At 51.7% G+C, this 26,341-nt stretch overlaps 1 protein-coding gene across 1 annotated transcript in view; it reads left to right on the forward strand.

Moving 5' to 3' along the window:
- Positions 1-26,341, forward strand: part of VPS13D (vacuolar protein sorting 13 homolog D) — a gene marked incomplete in the record, with an annotated part of 334,001 nt that overhangs the window by 95,474 nt on the left and 212,186 nt on the right. The window contains 11 exon segments of the mRNA XM_077455954.1: positions 2,188-2,400; positions 6,366-6,625; positions 7,090-7,223; positions 9,035-9,190; positions 11,073-11,265; positions 13,293-13,367; positions 14,010-14,216; positions 15,987-16,076; positions 18,279-18,419; positions 22,664-22,786; positions 26,111-26,185. Coding sequence (XP_077312080.1) covers positions 2,188-2,400; positions 6,366-6,625; positions 7,090-7,223; positions 9,035-9,190; positions 11,073-11,265; positions 13,293-13,367; positions 14,010-14,216; positions 15,987-16,076; positions 18,279-18,419; positions 22,664-22,786; positions 26,111-26,185 — 1,667 coding nt within the window.

A 26,341-nucleotide genomic window follows, 5' to 3' on the forward strand; every position in this document is an offset into this window, starting at 1 on the left:
CATGATCGTAGAGACTGCAGGGTCGTCCGGTCAGGATCTAGTCGGACAACTCCACGGCGGTGGCATGTGTCAATCATCATAGAGGGACAAGGAGCTCAGTGGCAGCGCTGAAGGTCTCCCACATCCTACAGTGGGCAGAGCGGCGTGTGCCAGCTCTGTCAGCCGGGTACATTCCGGGCGTAGACAACTGGCAGGTGGACTACTTAGTCGTCAGTTGCCAGGAGAATGGTCGCTGCATCCGGAAGTGTTTCGGCTCATTTGCCTACGGTGGAGCATGCCGGATGTGGATATCCTGGCTTCTCAGCCCAACCGGAAGGTGCAGAGGGATCCCTGGGCGGACGCGTCAGACACGTTGGTGGCCCCATGGGGGGGGGCATTATCGGCTGATTTATGCCTTTCCCCCTCTCTGGCTCCTCCCTCGTCTGCTGCGCAGAGTGGAGGCCGAGGGGATTCTGGTGATTCTGAAGGCCCCAGACTGGCCTCGACATCCTTGGTACGCCGACATGGTGCGGATGTTTCTTGGTGGCTGCCGGTGCAGGAGGACCTTCTGTCTCAAGGTCCGATACTCCACCTTGCTTTACTATCACTGATTTTAACGACATGGCTTCGGTGATTACCACTATGCTAAGGGTGCGAGAGTCTTCGTCACGGAAGATTTATCGTACCTGGAAGGCCTGCATCTCCTGGTGTGAGGATATGGAGTGGCATCCGTGTTCTTATTTGGTTTCCAAGATCCCGCTGTTTTCTGCAGCAAGGAATGGATCAGAAGCTTGCATTGAGTACCATTAAGGGGCAGATATCAGCTTTGGCTGTCCGTTTTTTCAGCGGCCATTGGTGATTCGCTTATTGGTGGGTACGTTTGTTCAGGGGGTTTGGCATGTGGCCCTTCCGGTACGCCCGCCGCTGCCCCGTGGGATCTGAATCTGGTGCTTTCCGTGCTTCAGAAACCACTGCTTGAAAACATTCGGGAGATCCCTTTATGGACGCTCTCTCAGAAAGTAGTCTTTCTAGTGGCTTTACATCGGCCGGGCGGGTTTCTGAGTTGGCGGCCTTGCCATGCAAGTCTCTTTATCTACATGAGAATAAGGCGGCGCTGCGTCCGCAGCTCTCTTCTCTTCAAAGGGTTGTTTCAACCTTCCATTTAAACGAGGACATTGTGCTTCCGTCCTCATGTCCTCAGCCGTTGCATCCCGAGGAGGTCGCTTTTATATTCTTTGAATGTGGTCGGGGCTCTGCGGGTGTATCTGCTACGGCTCCTTTTCGGAATCGGACTCTCTGTGTGTCTTGGTGGCTTTGGTGGCTGGTTCTTCAGCCACCGTTTCGCGCAGACAGATTGTGGTTCAGGCTTTTGCCGTAAGGGGCGGGCTCCTCCCTTTCCTGTCACTGCGCTTTCTACCCGGGCAATTGGTGCTTCCGGGGCTTTCTGGCATCAAACGTCTGTTTCTCTGGGTGTAAGGCGGCACTGGTCGTCCGCACATGCTTTCACCAAATTTTATAAGGTCAATATGGACGCATCTTCAGATGCATGCTTCGGCCGCAAGCTTTTGCAGGCGGCCATCTGAGATTGCCACTCCTCTGATGGGGAGTTCTTTTGGTGGTGGGTGGAGTTTATTTTCTCTGTGTTCCCACCCCTCGTTTTGACATTGCTTGGGGACGTCCCTAAGGTCATGATTAAAGCGGTGTGTCCGTCAATGAGCGAAAGAGAAAATGAGGATTTTTGTATTTACCGTAAAATCCTTTTCACTGAAGTTCATTGGCGGACACAGCTCCCTCCCCTGCTGTTTATGTTTGTACTGCTTTTTGATGAACTGAGCTGCTGGAAGCAGAGGGAGGAGTTACAGCCAGTAGGACCGCCCCCCCTGGGCGGTACTGTGCTGGTTTTTTATGTGTTCTGCCTAGTCCTCTCCTAAAGGTGGCGATCTAACCCTAAGGTCAAGATTAAAGTGCTGTGTCCGTCAATGAACATCAGAGAAAAGGATTTTACGGTGAGTACAAAAATCCTATTATTTCTTCACAGCAACAAAAGGTCGGAATCTGCCACAAAGTGTGTTACATTCCCTGCAATGTACAGAGATCACCCAGATGGGGGAGGGGGTTCAGTGAAAGTGGGGCTTCTCTTTTTAAGGTGGGTAGCGATTTCTCATGATGTTGTTCTGACTCTTTTTATAATTGATTTTATCCTTTTAGCTTTGACTTCAAAAAATCTAAACTGCTTTTTGAGAGCTTTTCAAACCAAACGAAGTCCATTAACTTGGTTTCCCATTCTATGATGGCATTTGACACCCGTTATGTGGGCCACAAGCCGCCCTCCGCTCCGAAACCCAACATGTTCAACTGCATCCTGCAACCTTCCAAAACGCACAGCAACCCCGGCTCCCTGCAGATCGAACTCCACCACAGGTGAGACTTCCCACCCTCCGCATTCATCTTCCTACAATTCACCGATTGTCGGAGCCATTTCTCAGGTTCCTCACCGATTGTCAGAGCCATATCTCAGGTTCCTCACCGATTGTCAGAGCCATATCTCCGGTTCCTCACTGATTGTCAGAGCCATATCTCAGGTTCCTCACCGATTGTCAGAGCCATATCTCCGGTTCCTCACCGATTGTCAGAACCATATCTCAGGTTCCTCACCGATTGTCAGAGCCATATCTCAGGTTCCTCACTGATTGTCAGAGCCATATCTCCGGTTCCTCACCGATTGTCAGAACCATATCTCAGGTTCCTCACCAATTGTCGGAGCCATATCTCAGGTTCCTCACTGATTGTCAGATCCATATCTCAGGTTCCTCACCGATTGTCAGAGCCATATCTCAGGTTCCTCACCGATTGTCAGATCCATATCTCAGGTTCCTCACTGATTGTCAGAGCCATATCTCAGGTTCCTCACTGATTGTCAGAGCCATATCTCAGGTTCCTCACTGATTGTCAGTTCCATATCTCAGGTTCCTCACTGATTGTCAGAGCCATATCTCAGGTTCCTCACTGATTGTCGGAGCCATATCTCAGGTTCCTCACTGATTGTCGGAGCCATATCTCAGGTTCCTCACTGATTGTCGGAGCCATATCTCAGGTTCCTCACTGATTGTCGGAGCCATATCTCAGGTTCCTCATGATTGTCAGAGCCATATCTCAGGTTCCTCATGATTGTCAGAGCCATATCTCAGGTTCCTCATGATTGTCAGAGCCATATCTCAGGTTCCTCACTGATTGTCAGAGCCATATCTCAGGTTCCTCACCGATTGTCAGAGCCATATCTCAGGTTCCTCACCGATTGTCAGAGCCATATCTCAGGTTCCTCACTGATTGTCAGAGCCATATCTCAGGTTCCTCACTGATTGTCGGAGCCATATCTCAGGTTCCTCACTGATTGTCGGAGCCATATCTCAGGTTCCTCACTGATTGTCGGAGCCATATCTCAGGTTCCTCACTGATTGTCAGAGCCATATCTCAGGTTCCTCACCGATTGTCAGAGCCATATCTCAGGTTCCTCACCGATTGTCAGAGCCATATCTCAGGTTCCTCACTGATTGTCGGAGCCATATCTCAGGTTCCTCACTGATTGTCGGAGCCATATCTCAGGTTCCTCACTGATTGTCAGAGCCATATCTCAGGTTCCTCACTGATTGTCAGATCCATATCTCAGGTTCCTCACTGATTGTCAGAGCCATATCTCAGGTTCCTCACCGATTGTCAGAGCCATATCTCAGGTTCCTCATGATTGTCAGAGCCATATCTCAGGTTCCTCATGATTGTCAGAGCCATATCTCAGGTTCCTCACTGATTGTCGGAGCCATATCTCAGGTTCCTCACTGATTGTCGGAGCCATATCTCAGGTTCCTCACTGATTGTCGGAGCCATATCTCAGGTTCCTCACTGATTGTCAGAGCCATATCTCAGGTTCCTCACTGATTGTCGGAGCCATATCTCAGGTTCCTCACTGATTGTCGGAGCCATATCTCAGGTTCCTCACTGATTGTCAGAGCCATATCTCAGGTTCCTCACTGATTGTCAGAGCCATATCTCAGGTTCCTCACTGATTGTCAGAGCCATATCTCAGGTTCCTCACTGATTGTCAGAGCCATATCTCAGGTTCCTCACCGATTGTCAGAGCCATATCTCAGGTTCCTCACCGATTGTCAGATCCATATCTCAGGTTCCTCACCGATTGTCAGATCCATATCTCAGGTTCCTCACTGATTGTCAGATCCATATCTCAGGTTCCTCACCGATTGTCGGAGCCATATCTCAGGTTCCTCACTGATTGTCGGAGCCATATCTCAGGTTCCTCACCGATTGTCAGATCCATATCTCAGGTTCCTCACCGATTGTCAGATCCATATCTCAGGTTCCTCACCGATTGTCGGAGCCATATCTCAGGTTCCTCACCGATTGTCAGATCCATATCTCAGGTTCCTCACCGATTGTCAGATCCATATCTCAGGTTCCTCACCGATTGTCAGATCCATATCTCAGGTTCCTCACTGATTGTCAGATCCATATCTCGGGTTCCTCACCGATTGTCAGATCCATTTCTTGGGTTCTGTCCTCTTCTTACTTCCTGAAGCCTGGATATAATCTACAATCTTCTATCATTAATAGAATTGGGTGCGCTGACACAGGACTGCAGGATCACGTCAGCTTAAAGGTTCATACACACTATAAGAAAATCGGGCAAACGTTTTTCATCCAAAGAATTCTGGTACAATTTTTGTGTAGTGTGTACACAACATTCGTCAGCCAATTCTGAATATTTTGGTAAGAAAATTCCCGAAAGGACAAACTCCAAAATGTTTTTGGTACGGGAACAGAACTATTCTCGTTTTTAATGTGTATCGTTCTCATAGAAGAAAAATCAGAAAAGAAAGACCGCGCATGACCAGAAAGAAGAGAACAGCCTTTGTCCTACCAGATTGTTTTTTCTTCGGTTCCAACTTGCTGTGAAACATCGAGAAAAATCAGACAAACGTTCGCCCGATTTTCTTACAGTGTGTGCCCCACTCAATGCTAGCCATACACCTGTCTAAAAATCGATCGATCGCCTTTTCAAAAAACGAACACATAGTTGTGAGAGCAAATGGTTTTGCAATTGTGTAATGACTGAAATTTGAATGATAAATCGTTCAGCGGACATAAATTAATTTGTCTTTTGTTTGTTTCTTTCACATGTGTCCCGTTTAAACTGATCGGGGGAGAAACGCATTAACCTTTCAATTCGTCGTTCGTCTGCCGAAGCTTTCCAAACCTTTCTTTTTTCGATTTTTTATTTTTTTTTTTTTTTTTTGGTTTTTTAGCTCAAAAACATTGCAACCAATTTTCGATCTGTGCCCATTAACTGGACAATAAACGAACGAACTGTCCAAATGACAGATTACCAAACGATTTTCCTTCTAGTGTATGGCCACCATAAGAGTCTGATGATCGCTTCCCTATCAACTGCCATTCCTTACACACCGAATCCCCGCCCCCAATTCATGGCCGTATCAAGGAGCCAATCCCCTTCATTTCACTTTGTATTTATTATTATTTTATTCTGATTAGTAAATGTGACCGGGGAGCCAGGAGAATGTATTCAGTGATAGAGATGAGGTTGTGTGTCCAACGATTTGCTATGTCGGTATCATTCCTGAATGCGAAGTCCGGTTCCATGCTTTGAATACCCGGTTTGGTGCCGGGCAGAACAGAACCCGGCGCTGCCCATGGACATCCCTGGCTGGGTGGATGGGACGTCCATCCCTAAAACTCTCTTCTCTACTTTAGGCAGGCCAGTTATTTCTGCCCCGTGTTTTATGAGTGAGGATCTAGTTCTCTGCTGAGACCTGTAGTTCCTCCGCCTTTTTTTTCCCGCGGAGACCGTCAATCGATAGCCGGGCTGATCTAGATCCAATGGTCACCCCAGTCTGACCACCGAGGAGGCGGAGACCTTTAACTACATGCGGGGTCAGCTGTGACCGCCCCACCCTGGACCGGGTGACCAGTTAAACGTCTCACGGGAACACATATGACCGGGTGCCTGTAGTCCATGTCCACATGTTATTCTGGCCGTCAGCCCCCCACATTTGGTGGAAAGGGGGATCTGTCTCGGCAGTCTCGCCCACAAACTCCACTGATTGATAAGTAGTCTTCCCCCCCCTCTTCTAACCCAGACCCAGGGTGGGGCACAGGTAGTCCCTCGGGTGGACGGTCCTGTGGGGTCCTCTCCCCAGGAGGACAGCAACCTACCTTCAGACACCAATAAAGTTGTGACTCTCGATGATGATGAGTCCCGTATTCTATCACATTTGGCTTCGTATGTAGTCGTTATTCAGGGATCTCCTGTAGGTTTGATGCTCCTTAGTTTTCACTTTTACTTCTCTGTTCTCCAGATCCACGAAGGATTCCTCCTGCTTCACCGTCGTCCTGAACAACCTGCGAGTCTTCCTGATCTTTGATTGGTTGATGCTGGTGCACAGATTTCTACAGACACCCAGTGACAAATTCCATCACGACCAGTGTCTTCCGGAAGAGCGCCCCGGCACCTCTCTGCCTGTGATCCCCAAAACGGTGAAATCCGGGGTTGTAACCAAGAGGTCGTCTGTACAGCTGACCCCCGAAAAACAGCTGGAAGTCAAGATCAACGTTACAGGTGAGACGCCCCGCGTGCCTTTCATATTAACCCCCCCGAGGCACGCTCCTCCCTAAACACTAACAACCACTCACAACCCAGTGCTGCCCCCACCAGGACCCCCTCTCTCCTCTCTTCCTGGACTTGCAGGCTTCAGTGAGAGAAGTGGAAGCCATTGGCTGCTGTCAATCATATTATGTTTGGGGGGGGAGGGGTGGCTGATCCACGCTGTGTGTGTCTATAGATACACACATCCCGACTCAGGAGCGCCCCCATGGCACATGGCTTGTTCTGGGGGCACTGAGAAGAGAGGAGGAGTAGAGAGCGTCCATGGGGGACCCCCAAAGAAGAGGTAAGTGACCGCTCTCTGCAATATGGTTGTAGAGATCAGGTAAGTAGAACTTTTATTTTATTTTCATAAAGAGAAAAAAGGTTTGATGTAAAATGTTGCGGATTGTAACTGAGATTTCTCGGACTTCCTGTAGGAACGGAGTTTGTTGTTGTTGAAGACGCTTCTTGTGTGGATACAAATGCCATCATCCTGAAAGGAACGACCGTTCTCACCTACAAACCCAAACTGGTCGATCGGCCGTTCTCTGGCAGTTTATTCGGGATCGAGGTAAGAGGAGGACACAGACAATCTGTCACTTCTTATCCCTCTGGCCTCCATACATCTTCTTATCTAGTAGGAAATTCGGATTGCAATGGGGCAGCGGGATTTGGTTGGTACCAATAAAGTAAAGCCGTCCATAAAGCTAACAAGAAAGATACAATACATGAAAACAAAGCAGAATCCCTTCTAAAGGTTCCATCATCCCCACCCAGGGGGCCTCCTTGAGGAGGAGGAGTGGTGCGGCTATCAGTGAGCCGTCCATCGCTCAACATGTTTCGCTGTTGGGCCACTTCTTCAGGAGATTACAAAAGGGAGAACATAAAATATAGATTTCTGAAATAACTTTCTTGGCACTTTCACCCCCTTCCTGCCCCCCCAATCCCGGGCATTGCACTGTCTTCCTGCCCCCCTCAATACCAGGCACTTGCACTCTCTTCCTGCCCCCCCAATACCGGGCTTTGCACACCCTCTTCCTGCCCCCCTCAATACCAGGCACTTGCACCCTCTTCCTCCCCCTCTTAATACTAGGCACTTTCTCCCCCTTCCTGCCCCTCTAATACCAGGCACTTGCACTCCCTTCCTGCCCCCCCAATACCAGGCACTTGCACCCCCTTCCTGCCCCCCTCAATACCAGGCACTTGCACCCTCTTCCTGCCCCTCCCAATACTAGGCACTTTCTCCCCCTTCCTGCCCCTCTAATACCAGGCACTTGCACTCCCTTCCTGCCCCCTCAATACCAGGCACTTGCACCCCCTTCCTGCCCCCCCAATACTGGGCACTTTCACCCCCTTCCTGCCCCTCCAATACTAGGCACTTGCACCCCCTTCCTGCCCCCCCCCCATACCAGGCACTTGCACCCTCTTCCTGCCCCTCCCAATACTAGGCACTTTCTCCCCCTTCCTGCCCCTCTAATACCAGGCACTTGCACCCCCTTCCTGCCCCCCCCAATACCAGGCACTTGCACCCCCTTCTTGCCCCTCCAATACCAGGCACTTGTACCCCTTTCCTGCCCCCCCAATACCGGGCACTTGCACCCCCTTCCTGCCCCTCCAATACCAGGCACTTGCACCCCCTTCCTGCCCAGGACAATTTTCAGCATTCAGCGCTCTCACAGTTTGAATGACAATTACGCGGTCATATAACACTGTACACAGAGGACATTTATATCATTTCTATCACATAGAGATTTCTATTGGTGGTATTTCATCACCTCTGGGGGGGGTTATTTTTTGCTAAACAAACAAAAAATTTTTTCTCCTTCACTGACCAATGCTGACAGGCTGCACTGATGAAGTGGCACTGGTTGGCATCCCTGGTGGGCGCAGGTTGGCATCATTGATGGGTCTACACTGATGATCAATGCAGACCCCCCCATCAGGTGACCCGCTGATCGGCACTCCTCTACCCACCCCCCCCCCCCCCCCGCCAGGGTGAATAGAGGAAAAGCCAATAAACGTCACTTCCTGGTTACGATGTGATGCTGTGATTGGACGAGCGTGAACAGACATCGTATGACTCCCAATCAGGATAATCCAAGCGCCCTGCCCCCGTCATTCTATATACGGCGGGCTGGAAGTGGTTAAAATGACATTTTTCTCCCATGTGGCCCTTTTTCTTCTCCCTCCTCGGCGGACATCCTGATTGGTCCATCTATCATGGCTCCTCCTCCAGCTGGTCCTCTCCCCTCTTCCATGTCCATTCTTCACCCCTCTTCTCCGGGTCTCGGGCACTTCTACCCCTTCTGTGGTTCCTTCTAATCACCTTACCAGAACCTCCTTATAACTGGCGGGATCGATGATCGATCTTTTGTTTTGCAGGTGTTCAGCTGCCGGCTGGGGAATGAGCAGGACACGGCTCTGTCCATCATTGACCCCGTCCATGTCCAGATAGAGCTGGTGGGCAACTCCAACTATCAGAGCAGCTCTGGGCTGATGGACGCCTTCAACACCGAGGACTTCCCCCCCATCCTGGAGGTAATGATGGCAATAGAACCTTCTGTGTCTCTCTATGGAGAACATCCAGCAGCCCAACCAAACCTCACTACCTAGAGAGGAGCAGGGATGAGCAGAGAGGAGCAGGGATGAGCAGAGAGGAGCAGAGAGGAGCAGGGATGAGTAGAGAGGAGCAGGGATGAGTAGGGAGGAGCAGGGATGAGTAGGGAAGAGCAGGGATGAGTAGAGAGGAGCAGGGATGAGTAGAGAGGAGCAGGGATGAGTAGAGAGGAGCAGGGATGAGCAGAGAGGAGCAGGGATGAGCAGAGAGGAGCAGGGATGAGCAGAGAGGAGCAGGGATGAGCAGAGAGGAGCAGGGATGAGCAGAGAGGAGCAGGGATGAGCAGAGAGGAGCAGGGATGAGCAGAGAGGAGCAGGGATGAGCAGAGAGGAGCAGAGAGGATCAGGAAGGAGCAGGGATGAGCAGAGAGGAGCAAAGATGAGATAGGGATCTGTCTGAGGTTTCCCTTGGTTGATGGGAAATTATTCTGCAACATAGAGGCTCATAAAGCATGGAGCCCTCCTCGTATATTAGAGGCTAGGAGTCGTCCTCGTATATAGAGGCTAGGAGCCCTCCTCGTATATTAGAGGCTAGGAGCCCTCCTCGTATATTAGAGGCTAGGAGCCCTCCTCGTATATTAGAGGCTAGGAGTCGTCCTTCTATATTAGAGGCTAGGAGCCCTCCTCGTATATTAGAGGCTAGGAGCCCTCCTCGTATATTAGAGGCTAGGAGCCCTCCTCGTATATTAGAGGCTAGGAGCCCTCCTCGTATATTAGAGGCTAGGAGCCGTCCTCTTATATTAGAGGCTAGGAGCCCTCCTCGTATATTAGAGGCTAGGAGCCCTCCTCGTATATTAGAGGCTAGGAGCCCTCCTCGTATATTAGAGGCTAGGAGCCCTCCTCGTATATTAGAGGCTAGGAGCCCTCCTCGTATATTAGAGGCTAGGAGCCCTCCTCGTATATTAGAGACTAGGAGTCCTCCTCGTATATTAGAGGCTAATAACAGGAATCCCAAATTCTACCCACTGTCCAGCCTGCGGGAAAATACGACCGTTTTCTGTGTCAACAACTGAACTTTAATGATCAGACTTCTGCCCAGCCAGCGCTGTACATAACAGAGTAAAGTAATATAGTGCAGCACTGATGAAAAAGGAAATAAACAGTGAGATTATTTCCAATAAAAATTGATACGATATATAAATGTGCAGATAAATACACAACAAATGAAGATTGCCCAACAATAACGAAAAATATAAGCAAACCAGCAGTGTTAGTGCATATAATGTACAGAATAATGTGACTGAATTGGGGGGTGAAATGGTTGTCTGTAGATAATTCACCACCGTATGGAAAGATCCTCACCAGGCCGGGTGAACCCAGCTAGCCGTATGCCTGATGGGTCAGCCAAGCTTTTGGTATAACACACCCAAGGAAAGGTACAGCAACCACGACTTCCACTATAGACCAGTCTGGTAGGGATCTCAGTAGGGATCCACCATAGGTATAATGACCGAAATTCATAAGCAGTTCCTCCCAATATGACATGTGGCAAAAGGAGAAAATGGGGCCACATAGTGAGATTCCGTTTCAAATGTAAAACATTTATTGGAAACCTGATAAAAGGTCACTCACATTTGAGAAGACATTAAAAGCATATGGATAAAACCAAGCAATGCAGTGCATCAGCAGAGCCGCCCCGACGTTTCGTCCTAATGAGGCGTCCTCTGGGGTGATAATGGAGTTCACCGAGGCGAATCGCCTCCAATACAGAATGTTTAGCGGAGGCTGCAGCAGATTTTGATGCCCGGAATTTGGAAGAGATTTGGATCTTAACCCCAAATTATTTTTGATTTATTTGTAATAGATCCAGCTGCAGACAATGGACATCAGACTGTCGTATAACGATGTGCTCTTATTTCTGGCCATTGCAAAATCCATCCCTGAGCAGACGAGCGCCCCGGAGTCCTCCGCTCCTGACCCCTCAGCGGCATCCGCCAGTCCATCCGCAATCACCAAGGAGAATGAGACCCCCAGACACGTCATGGATCCCCTCCTAGGTAGGTGCTCAGAGACCCCCAGACACGTCATGGATCCCCTCCTAGGTAGGTGCTCAGAGACCCCCAGACACGTCATGGATTCCCTCCTAGGTAGGTGCTCAGAGACCCCCAGACACGTCATGGATCCCCTCCTAGGTAGGTGCTCGGAGACCCCCAGACACGTCATGGATTCCCTCCTAGGTAGGTGCTCAGAGACCCCCAGACACGTCATGGATCCCCTCCTAGGTAGGTGCTCGGAGACCCCCAGACACATCATGGATCCCTTCCTAGGTAGGTGCTCAGAGACCCCCAGACACGTCATGGATCCCCTCCTAGGTAGGTGCTCAGAGACCCCCAGACACGTCATGGATCCCCTCCTAGGTAGGTGCTCAGAGAGACCCCCAGACACGTCATGGATCCCCTCCTAGGTATGTGCTCAGAGAGACCCCCAGACACCTCATGGATCCCCTCCTAGGTAGGTGCTCAGAGACCCCCAGACACGTCATGGATCTCCTCCTAGGTAGGTGCTCAGAGACCCCCCAGACACGTCATGGTTCCCCTCCTAGGTAGGTGCTGAGAGAGACCCCCAGACACGTCATGGATCCCCTTCTAGGTAGGTGCTGAGAGAGACCCCCAGACACGTCATGGATCCCCTCCTAGGTAGGTGCTCAGACCCCCAGACACGTCATGGATCCCTTCCTAGGTAGGTGCTGAGAGAGACCCCCAGACACGTCATGGATCCCTTCCTAGGTAGGTGCTGAGAGAGACCCCCAGACACGTCATGGATCCCTTCCTAGGTAGGTGCTGAGAGACCCCCAGACACGTCATGGATCCCCTCCTAGGTAGATGCTGAGAGAGACCCCCAGACACGTCATAAATCCTTTCCTAGGTAGGTGCTGAGAGAGACCCCCAGACGCGTCATGGATCCCCTCCTAGGTAGGTGCTCACAGAGACCCCCAGACACGTCATGGATCCCCTCCTAGGTAGGTGCTCAGACCCCCAGACACGTCATGGATCCCTTCCTAGGTAGGTGCTGAGAGAGACCCCCAGACACGTCATGGATCCCTTCCTAGGTAGGTGCTGAGAGAGACCCCCAGACACGTCATGGATCCCTTCCTAGGTAGGTGCTGAGAGACCCCCAGACACGTCATGGATCCCCTCCTAGGTAGATGCTGAGAGAGACCCCCAGACACGTCATAAATCCTTTCCTAGGTAGGTGCTGAGAGAGACCCCCAGACGCGTCATGGATCCCCTCCTAGGTAGGTGCTCACAGAGACCCCCAGACACGTCATGGATCCCCTCCTAGGTAGGTGCTCACAGAGACCCCCAGACACGTCATGGATCCCTTCCTAGGTAGATGCTGAGAGAGACCCCCAGACACGTCATGGATCCCTTCCTAGGTAGGTGCTCACAGAGACCCCCAGAGCAGAGACTGTCAGTCAAGTGTGGGGATTTTATTTTCAAAATCATACTTACCTAGGTGGACACAGCATCAGTGCGATGCTACATCTGTCCCCCGCCGACTCTAAGACTGAGAACCGAGTGATCAAAGACCACCGATCGCTCAATTCTCAGAGTCCCCCCCCCCCCCCCACACGCACACAGGCAAACACACACGGGCCCACGCACATACTTCTGGCCTCTTTCTCGTGGTTTCCAGTTTCTCTTCACCTCTTGCTGTTAGAAGCCTGATGTCTGCAGAGCTCAGTAGCTCAAGTAAATGAGAGGGAACTGTGACTCCTCCCCCCCACACCGCCAGGTCAGGAGAGTGACCCTCACAGATGGGAGGCTCCGGTCTTTCTCTCTTTTTGTAGAATTGATCGTACAAAACACACAAAGCTATAATAAACTTTGGTTTCCATTAAAGAGGGAGAAGATTTGTATAGCACTGCGGGGCCCTCATATGCACCATAAAGCACACTGAGGGCCACATGTGCTCTCAGACAGCCAGGGGCCACTCCTGTTGCCTATGGACTTGTTGTTTTGTAGAGTGCATGTCGTGGAGAGTTCCGGATTCTCATTGTCTCTCTGTTTTATTTTTCATCCAGAAAACCAGCTGGCCCGGCTGGAGGAGTTGGGATTTTCTATGGAAGATTGTAGAAAGGCTCTGCTGACCACACAAGGTAAGTTCCATGCTGGGACTTCCCGGAGCTCCATCCTTGGACCTCCATCCTTGGACCTCCATCCTTGGACCTCCCGGCGCTCCATCCTTGGACCTCCCGGAGCTCCATCCTTGGACCTCCCGGAGCTCCATCCTTGGACCTCCCGGAGCTCCATCCTTGGAACTCCCGGCGCTCCATCCTTGGACCTTCCCGGAGCTCCATCCTTGGACCTTCCCGGAGCTCCATCCTTGGACCTCCCGGAGCTCCATCCTTGGACCTCCCGGAGCTCCATCCTTGGACCTCCCGGAGCTCCATCCTTGGACCTCCCGGCGCTCCATCCTTGGACCTCCCGGCGCTCCATCCTTGGACCTCCCGGCGCTCCATCCTTGGACCTCCCGGCGCTCCATCCTTGGACCTCCCGGCGATCCATCCTTGGACCTCCCGGCGCTCCATCCTTGGACCTCCCGGCGCTCCATCCTTGGACCTCCCGGCGCTCCATCCTTGGACCTCCCGGCGCTCCATCCTTGGACCTCCCGGCGCTCCATCCTTGGAACTCCCGGCGCTCCATCCTTGGCACTCCCGGAGCTCCATCGTTGGCACTCCCGGAGCTCCATCATTACACATCAACAATGGAATCTTTTCTTCTCTTGTTTTCCCTTGAAGGTCAGCTGAACAAAGCCGCCACATGGCTGTTTAAGAACGCCGAGCCCCTAAAGATCAATAAAAGCGGAGGAGGAGGAGGAGGCGGCGGTGGCGGCGGCGGCCTGCAGTGGATCTCGGGGGTGGAGCTGAAGGCGGACAATGTCTGTATTTGTTTCATTGATGATTGCATGGACTGCGATGTTCCTCTGGCAGAGATCACGTTTTCCCGTCAGTAATGTATCCATATCTCAGTATATATACTGTATACTCTCTGTATTCACATAAACACTTCATTTCATTCTTCAAAAAACAATTTGGGGGGCAAAGTTGTAACAGAGATCAGATACTGCCCCCTGCAGGACATGGCAGTAATTACCCCACAATGAGCTTCCATTGTATGTTTAGTTCATGGACTGTTGATCAGTGTGGAGCCTGCGGAGCGATCGATTAGAGGCGGTCATGTGACCTTCTGTTCAGTCCTCGCAGTGCTGCTCATCCTCTACCTGCTGCTACTTCTTGCTTTGTGATTGGCCAATGATTTGAAGTTAGCCACTTGACCTCTCTGGAAGATTTACCCCCCTTCATGGCCAGGCCATTTTTTGCAGTGCGGCACTGCGGCACTTTAACTGACAATTGCGCGGTCGTGCGACGCTGTACACAAATAAATTGAATGTCTTCTTTTCCCACAAATAGCGATTTCTTTTGGTAATAATTGATCACCTCTGCGTGTGTTTTTTTTTTTTTTTTTTTCTTTTTCGCTATAAACAAACAAAACAAAAAAAATTTTTTTTTAACTTTCTGCTATAAAATATCCAATTAAAAAAATGTAAAAAATCTAATTTTTTCATCAATTTATTCTAATATTTATTCTGCTACATATTTTTGGTAAAAAAAAAAAATCACAATAAGCGTATATTGATTATATTGATCGGCATGCGCAAAAGTTATAGTGTCTACAAATTATTGGATTTTGTGGGGGATGATTGCGGGTGCCAGCGTATTCACGCCCCAGACCCGGACATGTCCGGTCACGTATTCGGTATGTGATCTGCTGCAGCAGTGCCACCTTGCCACATATAGGTAAGTTATACCGGCGGTAAGTGGCTAAAGTCATTGTAAAGCCTTAAGGATTTTCTTTGCATTCTATGCATTGAGGTGAAAAACCTTCTGTGCTCCCCCCCAACCCCCTCCCCACCCCCCCAGAGCCCCCCTTTTTGTTTACCTGAGCCCCATCCAATGATGTCCCTGAGTGGCTCCAGTTACTGTCAATCAAAAGCCGTGACACGGGGGCGGGGCCAAGGTCCGCTGTCTGTGTCAATGGGTGCAGGACTCGGGAGCGAGCCCGCCCACACGCACAGGTGCCCCCATGGAGAGCTGAGCACCATTACACAGAGCAGGTAAGTATAGGCATGTTTTTGTTATTTTCAGAAAAAATCAATGGACCGTTTATGATCGCTGTACAGACACTCGGGCTGAAGTGGATGGACTGGGGTCTTTATTCCACCTTCTGTGTACCGACCATCGAATAGCGGCACGGAGGGGATTATAGGGCCTCATTCACATGGGGGAGGGGTATAAATGCATACCCCATGTCTGCCCACACTGCCATATACAGGAGCTCTGTGCGCCCCCAAGCAGGCAGTTCCATTCTTGTTAATTGGGGTGCCCCGGCTCTATAGACACGCCGCCCCCTAATATGAAATCCATGTGGGTGTAAGAACGTGACCCCAAATAGAAACTGTGAACGTTCAGAGACTTCCAGCCAATCGAATGTCCTATTGGGAGAAGCGGCCGTGTTCCAATCGTCCTGAATGGGATGGACAGAACTCCTGTACATGATGGTGCCGGTAATCCGGGTCCTCACACAAGGGACCTATTTATACAGCCCATGTGACACCCCTCCGCTCTCCTCCCTGCCCCCCTCTATGGTAATCATGGGATGATTGGATGGCGGGCCGGATCTCCCGATCACTGACCTTCACTTTTCTGTCTCCTCAGGTCTACTCTTCTTCCAGCACTTTGTGTCCAATCCCAACGGCTCCGCCGAATTCACCCTCTCCGGAGATTACTACAACCGCCAGCTCTCAGGTACCTGATTGGTTCTCTTATAACAGGTCCCGGACACCAATACAGAATTCAATCTGTTAGTCTTCATGTGGATCCTTTACACCCCCCTCAGAGACACAGACTGTACACCGGGCGACGGTCTCTCTCTCCGTGTCTGTGTCCGGCCCCTCTCTCCGTGTCTGTGTCCGGCCCCTCTCTCCGCGTCTGTGTCCGGCCCCTCTCTCCGCGTCTGTGTCCGGCCCCTCTCTCCGCGTCTGTGTCCGGCCCCTCTCTCCGCGTCTGTGTCCGGCCCCTCTCTCCGCGTCTGTGTCCGGCCCCTCTCTCCGTGTCTGTGTCCGGCCCCTCTCTCCGTGTCTGTGTCCGGCCGCTCTCTCCGCGTCTGTGTCTGGCCTCTCTCTCCGTGTCTGTGTCCGGCCTCTCTCTCCGTGTCTGTGTCCGGCCGCTCTCTCCGTGTCTGTGTCCGGCCGCTCTCTCCGTGTCTGTGTCCGGCCCCTCTCTCCGTGTCTGTGTCCGGCCCCTCTCTCCGCGTCTGTGTCCGGCCCCTCTCTCCGCGTCTGTGTCCGGCCCCTCTCTCCGTGTCTGTGTCCGGCCCCTCTCTCCGTGTCTGTGTCCGGCCCCTCTCTCCGCGTCTGTGTCCGGCCCCTCTCTCCGCGTCTGTGTCCGGCCTCTCTCTCCGCGTCTGTGTCCGGCCTCTCTCTCCGCGTCTGTGTCCGGCCTCTCTCTCCGCGTCTGTGTCCGGCCTCTCTCTCCGCGTCTGTGTCCGGCCTCTCTCTCCGCGTCTGTCTGTGTCCGGCCTCTCTCTCCGTGTCTGTGTCCGGCCTCTCTCTCCGTGTCTGTGTCCGGCCTCTCTCTCCGTGTCTGTGTCCGGCCTCTCTCTCCGCGTCTGTGTCCGGCCCCTCTCTCCGTGTCTGTGTCCGGCCCCTCTCTCCGTGTCTGTGTCCGGCCCCTCTCTCCGTGTCTGTGTCCGGCCCCTCTCTCCGTGTCTGTGTCCGGCCTCTCTCTCCGCGTCTGTGTCCGGCCCCTCTCTCCGTGTCTGTGTCCGGCCCCTCTCTCCGTGTCTGTGTCCGGCCCCTCTCTCCGTGTCTGTGTCCGGCCCCTCTCTCCGCGTCTGTCTGTGTCCGGCCTCTCTCTCCGTGTCTGTGTCCGGCCTCTCTCTCCGTGTCTGTGTCCGGCCTCTCTCTCCGCGTCTGTGTCCGGCCTCTCTCTCCGCGTCTGTGTCCGGCCTCTCTCTCCGCGTCTGTGTCCGGCCCCTCTCTCCGCGTCTGTGTCCGGCCCCTCTCTCCGTGTCTGTGTCCGGCCCCTCTCTCCGTGTCTGTGTCCGGCCCCTCTCTCCGTGTCTGTGTCCGGCCCCTCTCTCCGTGTCTGTGTCCGGCCCCTCTCTCCGTGTCTGTGTCCGGCCCCTCTCTCCGTGTCTGTGTCCGGCCCCTCTCTCCGTGTCTGTGTCCGGCCCCTCTCTCCGTGTCTGTGTCCGGCCCCTCTCTCCGTGTCTGTGTCCGGCCCCTCTCTCCGTGTCTGTGTCCGGCCCCTCTCTCCGTGTCTGTGTCCGGCCCCTCTCTCCGTGTCTGTGTCCGGCCCCTCTCTCCGTGTCTGTGTCCGGCCCCTCTCTCCGTGTCTGTGTCCGGCCCCTCTCTCCGTGTCTGTGTCCGGCCCCTCTCTCCGTGTCTGTGTCCGGCCCCTCTCTCCGTGTCTGTGTCCGGCCCCTCTCTCCGTGTCTGTGTCCGGCCCCTCTCTCCGTGTCTGTGTCCGGCCCCTCTCTCCGTGTCTGTGTCCGGCCCCTCTCTCCGTGTCTGTGTCCGGCCCCTCTCTCTGTGTCTGTGTCCGGCCCCTCTCTCCGTGTCTGTGTCCGGCCCCTCTCTCCGTGTCTGTGTCCGGCCCCTCTCTCCGTGTCTGTGTCCGGCCCCTCTCTCCGTGTCTGTGTCCGGCCCCTCTCTCCGTGTCTGTGGAGGAGCTCTGCGGGAAGGCGGAGAGCTCTGCAGGGGGATGAGGGGAGTTCTGCGGGGAGGGGGGAGAGCTCTGCGGGGAAGGGGGAGCACTGAATTGGGGAGGGGGGAGCTCTTCATTGGGGAGGGAGGAGGAGCTCTGTGGGGAGGGGGGCACTAAATTGGGGAGGGAGGAGCTCTGCATTGGGGAGGGGAGGAGCTCCGCTCTGAGCGCTCTTCAGGCTGGATGGGGGGTCACTTTACTTGCCTTTTTTGGATATTTTTTGATTTGTTTCCCTGTCAGGTTGGGAGCCGTTCGTTGAGCCGTGGCCCTGCGCACTATCCTGGCAGAAGCAGGAAGCCAGCCGCCTCCACCCGTCACGCCTGAAGTTGGATCTGAAGGCCAGACAGCGACTTGACATAAATATCACCTCCGTGCTCCTAGGTATCCTACTGAGAGAGAAGGGATATTTACTAAAACTGGAGCACTCCGAATCCGGGGTCGCTCTACATGGGAGCCAATCAGCTTCTAACTTCAGCTTCTTCAATAAAACCAGGAAGCTGATTGGCTGCCATGCAGAGCTGCACCAGATTTTGCACTCTCCAGTTTTGGTAAATCTCCCCTCAGAGTCTGTGATCTACTGATATAGGACATTCGTAGTCAGACTACCTTCAGTGAGAACAATAGGAAACCCAAGTCACATCCCAATTTATTGGAGAAAAGTGGAGAGGCGTACCCTGGGGGGGGGGGAGGGGAAGGGATCCATCCAATAGGAACGTAGGACAAGTGGTGAACCAGTATGAAGAAATAACAAAATGTTATTATATAAACATTCCATATAAAATATTGATTGTAAAAACAGGACAAGGATGTGGTGACATTGTAGCAGATAATACAACTTACCTTTAATTACCCCTGAAGAAGTAAGGTAATTTATTCCGAGACGTGTTGTGTTTCCTGAAATTGATATGAATGATTGGGGGTCCTACACTGAGACCCTTCCTGTGCTTCAGATATCGGCTGTATATCTGCTACAATGTGACCTCATTCTTGTTCTGTTTTTACAATGAAGATTTTCTATGTGATATGTTTATATCAGGCCTCAGAGATCGCACTCGCCTGCTCGCAGGAAGAGGAGGGCCCCCCCCCCCCGATGATCAGAGCGGGGTGAACACATCGATAACAGCTTTCATTTCACATTGCTGCACTCCCCGCCGCGCCGCTCAACGTCATAGACAGATCACATGTCCAATCCCGGGTGATCTGTCAAACAAAGTTCCCCAGCCAGGGGGCGGGGCTGTATATGATGTTGAGCGGGGGGGAGCGCGACAATTGAAATGAAAGCTGTTATCGCTGTGTTCCCTGCGCTCTGATCAACCGGGGGGGTTCTCCTGTTCCTCTCCTCCCCTACACAGGTAAGCTGCATGGTGGATGGTGGGCACAGGCTGCATGGTGGATGGTGGGCACAGGCTGCTTGGTGGATGGTGGGCACAGGCTGCATGGTGGATGGTGGGCACAGGGTGGATGGTGGGCACAGGCTGCTTGGTGGATGGTGGGCACAGGCTGCTTGGTGGATGGTGGGCACAGGCTGCATGGTGGATGGTGGGCACAGGGTGCATGGTGGGCACAGACTGCATGGTGGATGGTGGGCATGGGCTGCATGGTGGATGGTGGGCACAGGGTGGATGGTGGGCACAGGCTGCATGGTGGATGGTGGGCACAGGGTGGATGGTGGGCACAGGCTGCATGGTGGATGGTGGGCACAGGCTGCATGGTGGGCACAGGCTGCATGGTGGATGGTGGGCACAGGGTGGATGGTGGGCACAGGCTGCATGGTGGATGGTGGGCACAGGGTGCATGGTGGGCACAGACTGCATGGTGGATGGTGGGCATGGGCTGCATGGTGGATGGTGGGCACAGGGTGGATGGTGGGCACAGGCTGCATGGTGGGCACGGGCTGGATGGCGGGAACAGGCTGCATGGTGGATGGTGGGCACAGGGTGGATGGTGGGCACAGGCTGCATGGTGGATGGTGGGCAGAGGCTGGATGGAGGGAACAGGCTGCATGGTGGGCAGAGATAAAGTTCTTGTTGTTAATATTTATTTTTATAACTTAATTCTGCATAAAACATTTAAGTGTCATTTAATGAGATAATTTATGAGGGCGTGTTTCGGGGTGGGGCGTGTTGTGGGGCGGGGTTGGGTGGGGCAACTGGTGGTGAGTAACCCTTGAGGCCTGGCTAGATTTTGAGCCTTGTATATTAGAGCTGCACAATTGGCAAGAATCATTATCGCGATCTTTGACTAAAGTGATTCCCGATTCTTTCTATGCGAAGAATTCTCTCTGCTCTTCTGAAGCCCTCAAAAGAAAGGAAAAGAAAATCAGGGCGAGAATCACAACATTCTTTATCAGTTGAAATTAAATATAAACGTTGTAACAATTTGTCAGTGGAATTGACTTCCTGTGTAAGTGAAAAAGCTTAACCCCTTAAACGCTAAACCTTTTTCTGACATTTGTTGGTTTCACGTTAAAATAATTTTTGTTTGCTAGAAAATTACGTAGAACCCCCAAACATATTATATATATATATATTTTAGTAGAGACCCTAGAGAATAAAATGGTGGTTGTTGCAATATTTTGTGTCGCTCTGTATTTGCACAGCCGTCTTTCAAATGGAACCGGTAACAGTAAAGGTGGCCCATTTATTTATTTTTTGTATAAGGTGAAGGATTTTGCGTTGTGAGAATCGCAATTCTCGTTGTGGCCAGAATCGTGGCGCTCTGCTGTATATGATAAAACGTTGTTATTTCTTCATTCTGGTTCACCACTTTTCCTACGTTCCTATTGGATGGATCCCTTCCCGTACAATCCCCGGGACACGCCTCTCCACTTTTCTCCTATAATATTAATAGAGGTGCAACCAGAGCATTCCATACATTGTATTTCCTGTGATTGTCATAGACTGGAGATTGTTGTACAAGTCTGGGGGACACCGAGGGGCTGATTTTGCTGACTCTGCACAATGCTCCAGAGATTAGTAAATGGGGGGGAAGCTCTGCTGACTTCTATTAATTCTATCCAATCATGTGCGAACAAAATGCATTTTATTTTCTTGCACATGATTGGATGTTCTTTGCACAGTGAAGCTTTACATTGGTTACTAATCTCTTAGACTGAATGACTGGCTTCTGTCAGGCTGGCTACCTACACAGGGGGCCGAATGTCAGCTGGTTTCTATCGAACGTTCAACCTGTGTGTAAACCCTTGAGATGCAAAACCTTCTATGGTGCTGCAGTCCCCCAGTGCCCCCCCCCCCATTTTACTTACCTGAACCCCCAGTGCCCCTGTTTTACCTAAACCCCCTAGTGCCCCTCGTTTTACTTACCTAAACCCCCTAGTGCCCCTCGTTTTACTTACCTAAACCCCCTAGTGCCCCTCGTTTTACTTACCTAAACCCCCTAGTGCCCCTGTTTTACCTAAACCCCCTAGTGTCCCTTGTTTTACTTACCTGAACCCCCATTGCCCCCGTTTTACATACCTGAACCCCCTATTGCCCCCGTTTTACTTACCTGAACCCCCAGTGCCCCCGTTTTACTTACCTGAACCCCCAGTGCCCCCGTTTTACTTACCTGAACCCCCAGTGCCCCCGTTTTTTACTTACCTGAACCCCCAGTGCCCCTGTTTTACCTAATCCCCCTAGTGCCCCTCGTTTTACTTACCTAAACCCCCTAGTGCCCCTCATTTTACTTACCTGAACCCCCATTGCCCCCGTTTTACATACCTGAACCCCCATTGCCCCCGTTTTACATACCTGAACCCCCCCAGTGCCCCGTTTTACATACCTGAACCCCCTATTGCCCCCGTTTTACTTACCTGAACCCCAGTGCCCCCGTTTTACTTATCTGAACCCCCCAGTGCCCCTGTTTTCTTCTCCCCAGGAACGAGCACACAAGCTCTATCCGGTGTCTCGTGTCCTCATTAGATAGATTGATAGGAGAGCAGCCATTGGCTCTCGCTCCTGTCAATCAAATCCAATGACGCGGGGGCGGGGCCGAGTCCTGCTGTCTGTGTCAATAGAATCAGAAGCAGAGCTCAGGACCGCGCCTGCACGGGTGTCCCATAGGACAGAGAACTTCTCCAAGGGGGCACTAATTTCAGAGAGGAGATACGAGCGTCGCTGGGGGACCCCAGAAGAGGAGGCTCGGGGGCCACTCTGTGCAAAACAAGTTGCACAGAGGAGGCAAGTATGACATGTTTGGTATTACACGAGGGTTTAGTGACCCTTTAGGGCCGGCCATACACGGTTCAGCAGAAACCGCCCAAGATTATAACGGCCAATAGGCAGGCTGAATGTACCAACTTGATCGATCAGCTTGGGTACAACCAGCCTGCTGGATTCTCTTGTAACTGGCAATAGCAGCTGCCAGCGATAATCGCTGTCTTCTCCTGCTGGGTACAGCTCCCCCAACAGTATATGCAGCACTTTACAATACAGAGGGGGGAGGGAACAGTACAATTACAATACAGAAGGGACAGGAGGGCCTTGCTCCCGGAGCTTACAATCTACATGATGATTTATTACTCAGGCTGGACTATGTGAGCTGATCACTGATTGTTATAAATAAAGTTTTGTCCTGTTATCGGACAAACCATAGAAGTGATACATTGTTGTGTTTGTGATTCTCAGAGCAATATGTCAACACCAAGGAGTCCTGGATGGCGGACTACTGCAACCAGGAGAAGGAGGAGCCTACAGAGACCGCCGAGGAATGGATGGGATCTTCTGTGGATCCCCCGTGTATTGGGCCAAGTGAGTCAGTATTGACCCCCATGTATTGATCCCCCTGTATGGATCCCCGTCTATTGATCCCCCTGTATGGATCCCCCTGTATGGATCCCAGTCTATTGATCCCCATGTATTGATCCCCCTGTATGGATCCCAGTCTATTGATCCCCATGTATTGATCCCCCTGTATGGATCCCCGTCTATTGATCCCCATGTATTGATCCCCCTGTATGGATCCCAGTCTATTGATCTCCATGTAATGCGCCAAGTGAGTCATTTACTACGAGGTCTCTTCACCATAACAGAATTAATCCCTGTGTATTGATCACATTTATTCTGCCCGTCTCTTGAATGTGAGATTTCTGGGCATTAGCGGCCTTAAAGTGTAAGTTCACCTTTTCGCAAAAAGAAATAAAAATAAATTTTAGCCCCACCCCCCTTCTCGGTTCTCCCAGCACTTATCTCTGTGGCAGATTGTCCTTCACTACCCACACAGCTAGTTTGGCAGGCCACGGGTTTGAAAGCCCGGCTCTTCTTCCCCAGCTGGTTTGGCAGGCCACGGGTTTGAAAGCCTGGCTCTTCTTCCCCAGCTGGTTTGGCAGGCCACGGGTTTGAAAGCCCGGCTCTTCTTCCCCAGCTGGTTTGGCAGGCCATGGGTTTGAAAGCCCGGCTCTTCTTCCCCAGCTGGTTTGGCAGGCCATGGGTTTGAAAGCCGTTTTTCCCCCTTCATTTCTTAGAGCTTTCAGGATGAATCTGAGTGATTCTGATTGATCAAAGTGGTCATGTGACCAATCGGAATCCCTCTGATTCATCCCACAAGCCCTAAAGAAAGAAGAGAAAGAGGAGCGGGATTCCCCTGACCACTACACCGGCTGTGTGGGTACTGACAACTAGTCCCCCATGGAGGTAAGTACAGGGGGACTGGGGGGGTCTACAGTGTTCACTTTTACATTTTCGTATAATAAAGTTTATTACATTTTAAATCCTTATTACCATTCTTACAATGTGGGATGGTTTATTAGGCCTTTGTGTGGCGGTATTTACCCCATGGGGGATCCACAGCTCCCTCCATCCCTGTACAAGCCGTCCCATCATTGGGGAAGTAGCGTCTACACGGACACACCTGCTGCTTTTAACGTGACATCCATGTGGGGGGCGTGTCTCCGATATCACACCGCCTGCATTTGGGGCCGTGAACCCCCCCATCCACATGGATGTCAGATTGTCCATGCAGTCACTGCGTCCCAATTACCACCAGTATGACGGCCTGCATAGGATGTGTGGGACCCCTGGGGCATCTCCTATGATGGTAAGCATGACCTGAGAGCTGCCAAGGCTAATGGTTTCCAGGGCTCTCCTATTTACAGAGAGGGGAAAAAGTATTTGTTCGCCTTCTGATTTTGTGACACCGAAACAATCGGTCTATAATTTTATTGATCGGTTTATTATAACATTGAGAGACAGAATAACAAAAATATCCATCCATGTATGATGGTGGGGAATGGTGTTCTTAAGGTCATAGGACCTCCATGTATGACGGTAGGGGATGGTGTTCTTGGGGTCATAGGTTCTCCATGTATGACGGTGGGGGATGGTGTTCTTGGGGTCATAGGACCTCCATGTATGATGGTGGGGGATGGTGTTCTTGGGGTCATAGGACCTCCATGTATGAAGGTGGGGGATGGTGTTCTTGGGGTCATAGGTCCTCTATGTATGACGGTGGGGGGGTGTTGGGGTCATAGGCCCTCCATGTATGACAGTGGGGGATGGTGTTCTTGGGGTCATAGGACCTCCATGTATGATGGTGGGGGATGGTGTTCTTGGGGTCATAGGTCCTCTATGTATGACGGTGGGGGGGGTGGTGTTGGGGTCATAGGTCCTCCATGTATGACAGTGGGGGATGGTGGTGTTGGGGTCATAGGTCCTCCATGTATGATGGTGGGGGATGGTGTTCTTGGGGTCATAGGTCCTCCATGTATGACGGTGGGGGATGGTGTTCTTGGGGTCATAGGTCCTCCATGTATGACGGTGGGGGATGGTGTTCTTGGGGTCATAGGTCCTCCATGTATGACGGTGGGGGATGGTGTTCTTGGGGTCATAGGTCCTCCATGTATGACAGTGGGGGATGGTGTTCTTGGGGTCATCATTCCTCCTCCTCCTCCAAACACGGTGAGTTGAGTTGATGCCAAAGATCTGGATTTTGGTCTCCTCTGACCACAACCCATCCCCCGGTTCTCCTCGGAATCATTCGATGTTCATTAGTGATCTTCAGACGGACCTGTACATGTGATTTCCTGAGCGGGGGGACCTGTACATGTGATTTCCTGAGCGGGGGGACCTGTACATGTGATTTACTGAGCGGGGGGACCTGTACATGTGATTTCCTGAGGGGGGGGGACCTGTACATGGGATTTCCTGAGCGGGGGGACCTGTACATGTGATTTCCTGAGGGGGGGGGACCTGTACATGGGATTTCCTGAGCGGGGGGATCTTGCGGGGGCTGCAGGATTTCAGTCCCTCCCGGTGTAGTGTGTCACCGATTGTTCTCTTGGTGACTATGGTCCCAGCTGAGATCATGGAGAAGATTCTCCGGTGTAGTTCTGGGCGGATTCCTCACCGTTCTCCTGATCATTGATCCTCCACGAGGTGAGATCTTCCATGGAGCCCCAGACCGAGGAGATCCATCGTTATTTTGTGAATAATAATCCCACCAACTGTTGTCTCCTCTCACCAAGCTGCTTGGCGATGGTCTTGTAGCCCATTCCAGCCTTGTGTAGGTCTCCAATCTTCTCCCCGACATCCTCTGACAGATCTTTGGTCTCCATGGTGGAGCGATTGGAATCTGATTGGTTGCTTCTGTGGACAGGTGTCTTTTATACAGGTAACAAGCTGAGATTAGGAGCACTCCTTTAAGAGAGTTTTCCTAATCTCAGCTTGTTACCTGTATAGAAGACACCTGGGAGGGAGAAATCTTGCTAATTGATCGGGGTTCACATACTTATTTCACTCATTAAAATGCAAATCAATTTATAACTTTTTTGAAATGCGTTTTTCTGACTATTTTTGTTGTTGTTCTCTCTCTGTTATAATAAACCGACCAATAAAATTATAGATGATCGTTTCTTTGTCAGTGGACAAATGTAAAAAATCGACAGGGGGGGTCAGATACTTTTTTCCCTTCATTGTACATAACAATCAGCAAAAGATTGGTTGCTATGGTTACTGCCCGTTCACCTCACTCTTTGCCGTAATAAATACTGTTGTGTGATTGGTTGATATGTGCTGAGAATGTCTCCTGTGTATTCCTCCCCCGCTCTCTTCTCTAATCTCTCCTCTCCTGTCTGCCAGGCCTTCCTCTCTCCTACCTTAGAACTAGGAGCACTGCCAGTCTGACTAACCTAGAGCACCAGATCTATGCTAGAGGTACAGTACCGAGAACACCGGGGGGGGGGGGGGCGTGTACAGTACCGAGAACACCGGGGGCATGTACAGAAGCTGCCTTCTCTCCTATATAGAGCTCTATGAGAGAGGATCAAAACTTCCATACAAACCAATGAAGAGCATTGCACCGATTTCCTT

This window comes from Lithobates pipiens, unplaced genomic scaffold (assembly GCF_037356315.1).
Source record: "Lithobates pipiens isolate NorthernLeopardFrog02 unplaced genomic scaffold, aLitPip1_a1.2 Scaffold_27, whole genome shotgun sequence".
In the NCBI taxonomy this organism is placed as follows: domain Eukaryota; kingdom Metazoa; phylum Chordata; class Amphibia; order Anura; family Ranidae; genus Lithobates; species Lithobates pipiens.